An 11,921-nucleotide genomic window follows, 5' to 3' on the forward strand; every position below is an offset into this window, starting at 1 on the left:
GTGGTTCTGAAAAAAACTGTTTGTGAAGTTTTTTATGATTGTTTGGAAACATGCTGGTCACTTTTTAATTGGGCGAAAGCCTGTTGAGGTTCCATAACAAGAGAGAGGAAAAGTAAAAAGTAAAGTAACATTAATTATTGTTTTTTGCTCAATTATTAATGATTTTTAAAATAATAGCGTTTATTTCCAAAACTCGAAAACCTGGAAACGATTGAATTTAGGTACACTATGCTTATTACAAATTTTGCTTATAATTGGGAAAAAAATTGAAATATTTAAAAATATACAGGGTGTTCCAATTAACAAAATGAAATTTTGGTGTGCCGCGCCTTTATGAGCAACCCTGTATAATTAAAATTTTACTACCTAGTAGACATTGAAGAACCCCATAACTTTTGTATAAAACATATATTTTGATATCTTGTAAGTTTTCGCCGACGTACTTCCAGACTTTTTATCCGTCTGGCCCACCTTCAAGGTATAGGCTGCCTACTACAAAAAATTCCAGGGCTCTAGGACCATTCCTGTACAAGTAGTTCAAAACGGCAGAAGTGGGTCCGGACGGACGGACAAAACGCAAACAATAGCACATTTTTTTTTAATTCTTAAAAAATAAAAAATAAACTTGTATATACATACTCGATGCAACATGGCCGCCGATCTCGACAACCAATCAAAAATTAGACAGTCATTGTCGCCACTGTCTCTATAGATTTCAATGCTCTATAGTCTATAGTCATCTTTATTACGACCATCAAAGCGGCGGCGAACATTGCATGCATAGTTTTTTTTTGTGCGCAAAATGTCCCAACATTTTAGCTGGAGGCTCTCTGAACGACACGAAGTGTAATTTTGTAAGAAATCGAGAGGAACTTTACAACTAAAAATGCAAGGAGTAACGGGGGATCAAAAATGAGTTGTTGTCGAGTCGCCTTTGGAAGTTCAAGTTTTCCATGTAAACAAAAATTCCAAAGGCGACTCGACAGCAACTCATTTTTGATCGCATAGTATAAACGCACAACTTAAAATTGAAAAGCACTGGAGAGATTCAAAAATATTCTCGAAATTTATTTTCATTGCCGTGTAAATGTCGAGATATCAAAATTTCGAATGCGCTTTCCGTTGCACGCCTCGAATTGGAACTTTTTTGATCCCTGGAACTCTTCTTCATCATCCTCCTCAGATTCTTCATCTTTCGGTACTATTAGTAAAGCGAGATCGGGCTCATCCATTGCAAACACTCGCCCGCCGCAGTACTGCCGTCCTAGATTTACAACGCAAGTCCACCGTTATACGGTCATAAATTTACCCCCCCCCCCCCCCCCCCCCACGTAAGGAAGTATAGTGATGGAAAAAGTTAAGGAAAAAAACCAGCAATGATCAAACATTCGGAATACATTTCAGTAAATGAAGAGAGCGCTGAGAAAAATGTTGCCAAAGGATTTCTGAAACTCTGGCAATCGGATGGTGATCAACAGTGCTTATCCTATTTGATGATGGACATTCTCCAGCAGCTCCAAAATTTTCAGAAAGACTGTGTTTATTCTGTGTGACATTGAAGTTGGCCATTCTTATGGAAAAAGACCCTTATCCATGGTGGATATGATGATGATTTTGGATTTTGGAAACAAAAAATCGTGAAGTCCAGGACCCTGAGAGTTACGATCACTACAGCAAGAGAGATCAAAAAACTCTTTGGTGATACGTTTGTTTCTTCCTTCACGGACGACAGCGGACAGTGTTACTGACACAACTAAGGCACAGCGTGTGACTGTCTTTTCAAAACGAGTTGAGGTTTTCATTTCTTTTACCCCACATAGGACAGGACATAATCAATACTACTCTATACTGCATTCACTATAAGAAGGTAGTAGATGGCGCTATGTTTGAAGATAAACACACACAGGAAAAATATACAACGGCACCAAATTATTGTAAAGAAGAAATATCCAGTACTGCGAACAGAAATAAATCTTTGAAATTAACAGTTAATGACACTTCAGCAGTTTAGTTGGCAACATAAACTACCAGCTTACAAAATTCGCCACTCGTTTTATGTTTCATTGTAATACTGACTCGTGTTTTAACCAATCATAGTGAAGGTCAAAGCTTCCCTATGCTTTCTACCGCTACCTTCTTAAAATGAATACAGTATAAGGGCAGTAAACAGATGCCATCTGCGCATGCGCGATTCTGCCCTTTTATGTCTAAGAATATGGTTCAACTGTTTAGCCGAAAATTGAAGTACAGACAGACCGATCGACATCATCGGGATTTTGTTTGATTCAGATTCCTGGTGCTTTAACGTGTATTTCCGTAAAAAAAGTGGGAGTCATTTTTTTTACCCCAATGCAATACCTCTCTTATTCACGTGCGGGTGGTAAAAAGGGGTAGAAATTTTCATTTACAAGACTTTGCAGTGGATTCTTGTCATATATAATCGCGTAACTGGTTGCGACAGTGTAGCGTGCGGCACAATATCGTTTCCTTTTATGATCAATTTAGTTTCCTTTTCACAGTTTATTGTAAATTATAATGTTGTTGCCTTGGTCTACTTCTATACTTAGTTTGATTTAATCTGTACCTACTTGGTATGACGAGCTTTTAGTTTCGATTTAAGAGGCGTTTCAATTCCTTTCATTCCAACAGGAGCGTCTAATTATTTTCAGTTCAGGCAGTTACGTGCGTCGCGAGGTCAAGCGTCGTTCTGTAACCTACATTCAAAGATACCCAAGTTCTTTAATTGATTTTGACGTTCTACCTTTGCACGACGTCTCGTTAAAATGTAGGGCATTGTGCGAGTTGTGAAATTGATTCTTTTCTTCTATACTTTTGTTCAATTTTTAATGCGTGCGTCAGTATCCGCCAAAGCTCGTATTGGCATCGGTAAAATCGGTTACCTAATTAATGGTTGGTTAATAAGTTTCTAATATTAAAGTTTATAATCGTATCGATTATTTTCTACCGGATAAGTTGCTGGATTTTTATTACCTTCACTTGTAATAAATTTTACAGAAAACTCTAAATTAGTATGCAAGCTCAAACTAATCAATGGATCTATTAATTATTGATGAGATTAGTATTTATAATTTGAAAAGATCTACCGTAATGAATGGACGGAATCTATGACTCTTTGGCTTTTCAGCGCTTTGCACAAGATTGCAAATGGTATTAAGAGGTAGGCACTGATGCACCAATCCTTACAAAACTCGCGCTCTGAGGACTTTTCATAATAAATCATTTGTTTCTTTTTGCAGACGCCACCATTGTCCACACAATCCAGATGAGTACAATGATCATTTGCACCCAGAAGGACCGTTCTACGGTAAGCCTGTGGAACCGGCAATCACAAAAGGAGAAAGGGCCCCCATAGTCATTCCCAAAGACAACTTAAAACCAGAAGGTGAGTTTGAAAGGCCCAAACACGACGAGTGGCGTCCGGGCGAGCGCGTACCCGTGAAAAAGCCCGAAGATAATTTACGTCCCGAAGGAGATTTCGAAAAACGCAAACCGGAAGAGTGGAAACCGGGCGATCGTGCTCCGGTTCGTCGCCCAGAAGACAACTTGCGTCCAGAAGGCGACTTTGAAAAACGCACGCCAGAAAAATGGCAACCCGCCGAACGTCCGCAACCTAAAAAGCCCCAAGACAATTTGCGCCCCGAAGGAGATTTTGAGAAACGCAAACCGGACGAATGGAAAGCGGGCGATCGAGCTCCGGTCCGTCGTCCAGAAGATAATTTACGTCCAGAGGGCGACTTTGAACAGCGGACCCCAGAAAAATGGCAACCCGGTGAAAGGGCAAAACCTAAAAAGCCCCAAGACAATTTGCGCCCCGAAGGCGATTTCGAGAAACGCAAACCAGAAGAATGGAAACCAGGAGATCGCGCACCGGTTCGCCGCCCGGAGGATAATTTGCGTCCCGAAGGTGACTTTGAAAAGCGCACGCCCGAGAAATGGCAACCTGGCGAACGTCCACAGCCGAAAAAACCCCAGGACAACCTACGGCCCGAGGGAGAGTTCGAAAAACGCACGCCAGAAGATTGGAAACCGGGCGATAGGTCCCCTATAAAAAAACCAACTGATAATTTACGACCGGAAGGCGACTTTGTCGGTCGCGAACCGGAGAAGTGGAGTCCCGCCGAGCGACCTGTTCAAAAGAAACCGAAGGACAATCTTAAACCCGAAGGCGAATTCGATCGACCAGAGAAACCAGGTTTTAAACCCGCTGAACGCCCTGTTGTTAAACGCCCAACCGACAATTTGTATCCCGAAGGTGACTTTGTGAGCACAACTACAAAATCGGAAGATTATCGAGTAGTGCGAGGGGAACGGGCCGATATCACTCGACATGTAGACAATATTACCGTTACTGGTGAATTTATTGGTGAGTACTCAAAGTATTTCTAACCCCTTTTAAAACATTGCGTATTTTTAGATGAAACCACATCTAAAACTACTTTCACGGGTGAAGTTGGCCCGAGACCTTCGCCGATTAGAAGAAACACATGGACTAAAATTGAAGGAGACTTTACCACTGACACTACCAGCCATACCGATTTTGTAGACTTTTCGACAGTTGAAAAAACCACTATTGTGAAGAAACGCGAAGATAACCTTATAGTAGAAGGCGATATGACCTTCGATACCTCCTCACATGTAGACTTCACGAAAAAGGTAACGCCTGTGGAACCTCGTAGAAAACGTACTTGGACCAAAGATGATGTTGACAAGTTTTATGGAACAGAAGAGATTGATACGGTTACAACCACTCAAGAAGTCTATAAGACGTTCGACAACACTGATGTTCGTCAAACGGTAATAATCACCAGAGATAACTTAAGACCCGAGGGCCCCTTCGAAGGTGTGCCTAAATCTAAAGAAGATTATGTGCCAAAACTAACCGAGCGCCCAACGCCGCAAAAACCGAAAGATAACTTGAAACCGGAAGGTGATTTTGAACGCCCTGATAAGCCAAGATATCGCCCCGGCGAACGACCAACGCCTAAAAAGCCAGAAGACAACTTACGACCTGAGGGTGATTTTGAACGTCCAGAGAAACCTGGGTTCAGTCCGGCGGAAAGACCCAAACAAAAACGACCCGAAGACAATTTAAGACCAGAGGGTGACTTTGAACGGCCTGATAAACCTAAATATCGACCGGGTGAACGTCCCACCCCTAAGAAACCCGAAGATAACTTGCGGCCGGAAGGCGACTTTGAACGTCCGGACAAACCCGGCTACAGTCCAGCAGAACGGCCTAAACAGAAACGCCCCGAGGATAACTTGAGACCGGAAGGTGATTTCGAACGACCAGATAAACCTAAATATCGACCGGGTGAACGACCTACCCCCACAAAACCTCAAGATAACTTGAGACCGGAAGGAGACTTTGAACGTCCAGATAAACCTGGATATAGTCCCGCTGAAAGACCGAAACAGAAACGCCCTGAAGATAATTTGAGACCAGAAGGCGACTTCGAGCGGCCCGATAAACCAAAATATCGACCGGGTGAACGTCCCACACCTAAGAAACCCGAAGATAACTTGCGGCCGGAAGGCGACTTTGAACGTCCGGACAAACCCGGATACAGTCCAGCGGAAAGGCCAAAACAAAAACGGCCAGAGGACAACTTGAGACCAGAGGGTGATTTTGAAAGACCAGATAAACCGAAATACAGACCTGGTGAACGACCCACGCCTACAAAACCGGAAGACAATTTGCGACCCGAGGGCGATTTTGAACGGCCGGAAAAACCTGGGTATAGCCCTGCGGAGAGGCCGAAACAAAAACGGCCCGAAGATAACTTGCGCCCGGAAGGAGATTTCGAACGACCCGATAAACCGAAATATCGACCAGGTGAACGACCCCAACAGAAACGACCAGAAGATAATTTAAGACCCGAAGGAGATTTCGAACGACCCGATAAACCGAAATACCGCCCAGCCGAAAGACCAACTCCTAAAAAACCCGAAGATAACTTGAAACCGGAGGGAGATTTTGAACGTCCAGATAAACCTGGCTACAGTCCGGCTGAAAGACCTAAACAGAAACGCCCTGAAGATAATTTGAGACCAGAAGGCGACTTCGAGCGACCCGATAAACCAAAATATCGACCGGGTGAACGACCCACACCTAAGAAACCCGAAGATAACTTACGACCGGAAGGTGATTTCGAACGACCGGAAAAACCTGGATATAGTCCAGCAGAAAGACCTAAACAAAAACGACCTGAGGATAATTTAAGACCAGAAGGTGATTTTGAAAGACCTTCGCCAACAAAAATTGGACCTGCTGAACGGAGAACACCTATAAAGCATGATGACCATCTTCGTCCGGAAGGAGATTTTGAACGTCCAGAGAAACCTAAATACAAACCTGCCGAACGTCCGCAACAAATTCGACCTGATGATAACTTGCGCCCTGAGGGTGATTTTGAACGGCCAGATAAACCAAAATACCGACCTGGTGAACGACCGACACCGAAGAAACCTGAAGACAACCTACGCCCGGAAGGAGAATTTGAGCGTCCAGAAAAACCAGGGTACAGTCCTGCGGAAAGACCAAAACAGAAACGACCCGAAGACAACTTGAGACCAGAAGGCGATTTTGAAAGACCCTCTCCAACAAAAATGGGGCCGGCCGAACGTAGAACGCCTATAAAGCATGACGACCATCTTCGTCCAGAGGGCGACTTTGAACGCCCAGAGAAACCTAAATACAAACCTGCCGAACGTCCGCAGCAAATTAGACCAGACGATAATTTGCGACCGGAAGGTGATTTCGAGAGACCAGACAAACCTCAGTATAAACCTGCGGAAAGACCTAAACAGAAGAGACCCGAAGATAATTTGAGACCCGAAGGAGATTTTGATCGTCCTGAAAAACCAGAGTACAGCCCGGCCGAGAGACCCAAACAAAAACGACCCGAAGACAACTTGAGACCAGAAGGCGATTTTGAAAGACCGTCGCCTACAAAAATGGGACCAGCTGAGCGCAGGACTCCTATCAAACACGACGATCATCTTCGGCCAGAAGGCGACTTTGAACGTCCCGAGAAACCTAAATACAGGCCTGCCGAACGTCCACAACAAATTCGACCCGATGATAACTTGCGACCTGAGGGTGATTTTGAACGGCCAGAAAAACCCGGATATAGTCCAGCAGAAAGACCCAAACAAAAACGACCCGAGGATAATTTGAAACCAGAAGGCGATTTTGAAAGGCCATCTCCAACGAAGATGGGACCTGCTGAACGGAGGACTCCCATTAAACATGACGATCATCTTCGACCAGAGGGTGACTTTGAACGTCCAGAAAAGCCCAAGTATAAGCCAGCGGAGAGGCCGCAACAAAAGAAACCTGAAGATAATTTGCGACCAGAAGGCGATTTTGACAGACCTGATAAGCCACAGTACAAACCTGCAGAGCGACCGAAGCAGAAGAGGCCTGAAGATAACTTAAGACCCGAGGGAGACTTTGAACGGCCAGAAAAACCCGGTTACAGCCCGGCAGAAAGACCGAAACAAAAACGGCCCGAGGATAATTTGAAACCAGAAGGCGATTTTGAAAGACCGTCACCAACCAAAATGGGACCTGCTGAACGCAGAACTCCTATTAAGCATGACGACCATCTTCGCCCAGAAGGTGATTTTGAACGTCCAGAGAAACCCAAATATAAACCTGCAGAGCGTCCTCAGCAGATTCGACCAGATGATAATTTACATCCAGAAGGCGATTTTGAAAGGCCGACTCCGACAAAGATGGGACCAGCAGAACGTAGAACCCCCATAAAACGTGATGACAACCTCCGCCCGGAGGGAGAGTTTGAACGTCCAGAGAAACCTAAATACAAACCTACGGAACGTCCACAGCAAATTAGGCCCGATGATAATCTACGACCAGAAGGCGATTTTGAGAGACCAGACAAACCTCAATATAAACCTGCTGAAAGACCCACGCAGAAGAAACCGGAAGATAACTTAAGACCCGAGGGAGATTTTGAACGTCCAGAAAAACCCGGTTACAGCCCGGCAGAAAGACCAAAACAAAAACGGCCCGAGGATAATTTGAAACCAGAAGGCGATTTTGAAAGACCGTCACCAACCAAAATGGGACCTGCTGAACGCAGAACTCCTATTAAGCATGACGACCATCTTCGCCCAGAAGGAGATTTTGAACGTCCAGAGAAACCCAAATATAAACCTGCAGAACGTCCTCAGCAAATTAGGCCCGATGATAATCTACGACCAGAAGGCGATTTTGAGAGACCAGACAAACCTCAATATAAACCTGCTGAAAGACCCACGCAGAAGAAACCGGAAGATAACTTACGACCCGAGGGAGATTTTGAACGTCCAGAAAAACCCGGTTACAGCCCGGCAGAAAGACCGAAACAAAAACGGCCCGAGGATAATTTGAAACCAGAAGGCGATTTTGAAAGGCCATCTCCAACGAAGATGGGACCCGCTGAACGGAGGACTCCCATCAAACATGACGATCATCTTCGACCAGAAGGTGACTTTGATCGTCCCGAAAAACCCAAATACAAACCTGCGGAGAGACCTCAACAAAAGAAACCTGAGGATAATTTACGACCCGAAGGTGAGTTTGAAAGGCCAACTGCTACCCCTCTCGGTCCTGCGGAACGTAGGGTTATAATTAAGCATGATGACAATCTAAAAGTGGAAGGAGAGTGGGATATTCATCGCCGCGATGATTATTCAACGGTGACGACAGTGGTAGATAAAGTGAAGGTAATAAAACACGAAGATAACTTGCACGTTGAGGGTGAATTTACTGATACGCGCTCCAGAGACGATTACAAGGTCGTTAAAGGCGAACGTTTCGAACCGGTCAAACCTCAGGATAATCTGAAACCTGAAGGTGAATTTACTGATAAGAGAACAAGTGACGAATACCGCGTTGTTCGAGGCGATCGTGCGCAGGTGATAATAAGGGAGGATAATTTGAAGGTCGAAGGAGAATTTACAGACTACAGAAAACGAGACGATTTTGTTACTCAGAAAGTTGAAAGGACGGAGGTAATCAAACACACCGACAATTTGAAGTTGGAGGGCGACTTCGAACGGCCCACTCCCCAAAAGTTGGGTCCGGCGGAAAGGAGAACTCCAATTAAGCACGACGATAATTTACACCCCGAGGGAGACTTTGAGCGTCCGGATAAACCGAAGTACCGGCCTGCGGAGCGTCCCACCCCTACCAAACCGCAAGACAACCTTAAACCTGAGGGAGAATTTACTGACAGTAGGAGTAGAGATGAATATCGCGTTGTACGGGGTGACAGGAGTCAGGTGATTATCCACGAGGATAACTTGCATATGGAGGGCGAGTTTAATGAATATAGAAAACAAGACGAATATGTTACGCAAAGAGTGGATAAAACGGAGATTGTCAGACACACTGATAATCTGAAGATGGAAGGCGAATTTGATCGCCCGACTCCTTCAAAACTCGGGCCCGCAGAACGCCGAACCCCCATTAAGCATGAGGATAATCTACATCCCGAGGGAATGTTTGATCGTCCAGAAAAGCCCCAATATAAACCTGCAGAAAGACCGACACCTAAGAAACCTCAGGACAATCTCAAACCGGAAGGCGAGTTTACTGACAAAAGAACCAGTGAAGAATATCGCGTGGTTCGTGGTGATCGTGCTGCAGTTGTCGTCCGAGAGGACAATCTAAGAGTGGAAGGTGAATTTAACGAGTATAGAAAACGGGACGAATTTGTAACGACGCGAGTTGACAAAACCGAGGTTATTCGACATACTGACAATTTACGCCTTGAGGGGGAGTTTGAACGACCGTCTCCTACGAGGGTTGGGCCCGGAGAGCGTCGCTCGCCTATTAAGCACGAAGACAACTTACATCCAGAAGGAGATTTTGATCGGCCCAGTAAAGTACAGTATAAACCGGGAGAACGACCGACACCACAAAAACCGCATGACAACTTAAAACCGGAAGGAGACTTTGAAAGACCTTCTCCTAGCAGAGTGGGCCCTGGAGAACGCAGAACGCCAATTAAACACCCTGATAATCTCCATCCAGAAGGTACGTTCGATAGGCCCAAAAAATCTGAGTATACACCTGGCGATCGGCCTAGACCCAAAAAACCACAGGACAATTTGAAACCTGAAGGTGATTTTGATAGACCCACTCCCAGTAAAGTGCATCAAGGTGAACGAGTTGAAATTGTGAAGCATCAGGATAATCTTCGACCGGAGGGTGATTTTACTGGTACACCGCGAAGTCGAGATGATTTCAAACCGGCCCAAGGCGATCGTGCGCCTATACGTAAACCACAAGACAATCTCAAAATTACTGAGTACCAAGAGAACGGCGTCGAAAAATCGCACTACACCACAACAACACGACAAACTTTCGATCAAACTCCTAAAAAGGAGTCGCCTGTTACTCCCGGACGAACGACCGTTAGTAGGCGTAAGCACATGGAATCAAGTTTTACTCTCGGAGATGACACGACAGTTATGAAAACGACGAACCAAACGAATTATAACACTTACACAAGACGTACTGACCGTCAGAATGTAAAAGTTGACACTCAAAATGTACAAAGAACTGATAAGGTTGTTACATCTAAGACGAGTGATACTCGAACGTTAGCCGACGGATCCATTGTCACGACAACTACACATACAACTAAAACAGCGAGTGGATCTGAGAAATCACCTTCGCCGGTTACAACCGTTGTTCATAGGGATACTACAGGAAATCATATTCAAAAATCATCTTCTCAGACTCGAGTTCAAGAAAGTCATCAACATACCGAACAGGTTAACCGCACTCAGCAAAGCAATATTGTTCATTCTGCAAGCCATCATAACGTAACGGGAAGCAGTACGGTAAAAACTGACACCCACCATCGAAGAAATGTCATGCAAACAGAAGCGGATATCACAAATCAAGTTTTGCACCGCAAAGGAGTGCACACTTCTACCGAAGCACTACACGCCACCAGCTCAGCTGCACTGGCACAACGCAAATCAATTTCCAATCTGCACGATCAAGGAAACTACATTAATCAAAGCACCGATAGACGTAGCCTGAGCAGCATACACCGTTCCAACGTCCAGGAGGCTCACCACGCGCGACGCGGTCAGGAGTGGTCCTCTGCAACTTACACCTACGAGCGACCGCAAAAAATAGTTCGTCAAGATAACCTGTCGGTGGGTGGTCATTTTTACGGCCAATCAGAGGCTCACTCGTACGGCAACTTTACCAAACAGCAAAATATTCAAAAAGTCGAACGGGTATCGCGCAAGTCCAACATTTCCAACATCAACCTGGGTGAGAGTCACGTAACGGTTGTGACGTCGTACAAGAACGAATTCGCGCCGAGACATACGGGACCGTGTCCCGCTTCGTTAATCGACAAGCCAAAGGGACCCTTCAAGCATACTCGCGACACGAAATCTCACAAGTTTTATATGCCTGTCGTGCAAAACTAACCGTCGGATCGACTATATTATTATTAGATTAAAACTAACCAATCTAACTTTGTGATAAATTCTTTTGTACGCACTGTTATACGGTAGAGGTATACGTAGTTGTTAAATTTAACATTTTCTAAACAATGCTAAAAGCGAATAAGCTACAGCTTCCGGTTATTGGTTTTTTTTATATGTTAACTTTTCACGCCAGAAGCTTCTAGCTTTTCAAAAAAGTGATAAGAATTTCAATAAATAATAGTTAATAATAATTTATTTATTTACTTACGCAAACCTTCGAGGATGTGTGAAATGTTCAACCACTATTCGCGATAGTGAATTGATCGAAGTTGATTAGTGTAGCGACACAATCACACCAACAAGTAAGAGAACTTACTTGATATGGTGTTCATAGTGACTGTAAATGGAGGCCAATAAAATTATTTTTAACAATC

The 11,921-nt window shown here is 44.4% G+C and overlaps 1 protein-coding gene across 1 annotated transcript; it reads left to right on the forward strand.

The window, feature by feature from the left end:
• Positions 1–3,036: 3,036 nt before the first annotated feature.
• On the forward strand, positions 3,037–11,921 carry LOC116158883 (titin). Its single transcript, XM_031471744.1, has 3 exons — positions 3,037–3,178; positions 3,258–4,384; positions 4,436–11,921. The coding sequence occupies exons 1-3, from the start codon at positions 3,126–3,128 to the stop codon at positions 11,485–11,487; spliced, it is 8,232 nt and encodes a 2,743-aa protein (XP_031327604.1). The 5' UTR covers positions 3,037–3,125; the 3' UTR covers positions 11,488–11,921.

This window comes from Photinus pyralis, unplaced genomic scaffold (assembly GCF_008802855.1).
Source record: "Photinus pyralis isolate 1611_PpyrPB1 unplaced genomic scaffold, Ppyr1.3 Ppyr1.4_LG1, whole genome shotgun sequence".
Classification (NCBI taxonomy): domain Eukaryota; kingdom Metazoa; phylum Arthropoda; class Insecta; order Coleoptera; family Lampyridae; genus Photinus; species Photinus pyralis.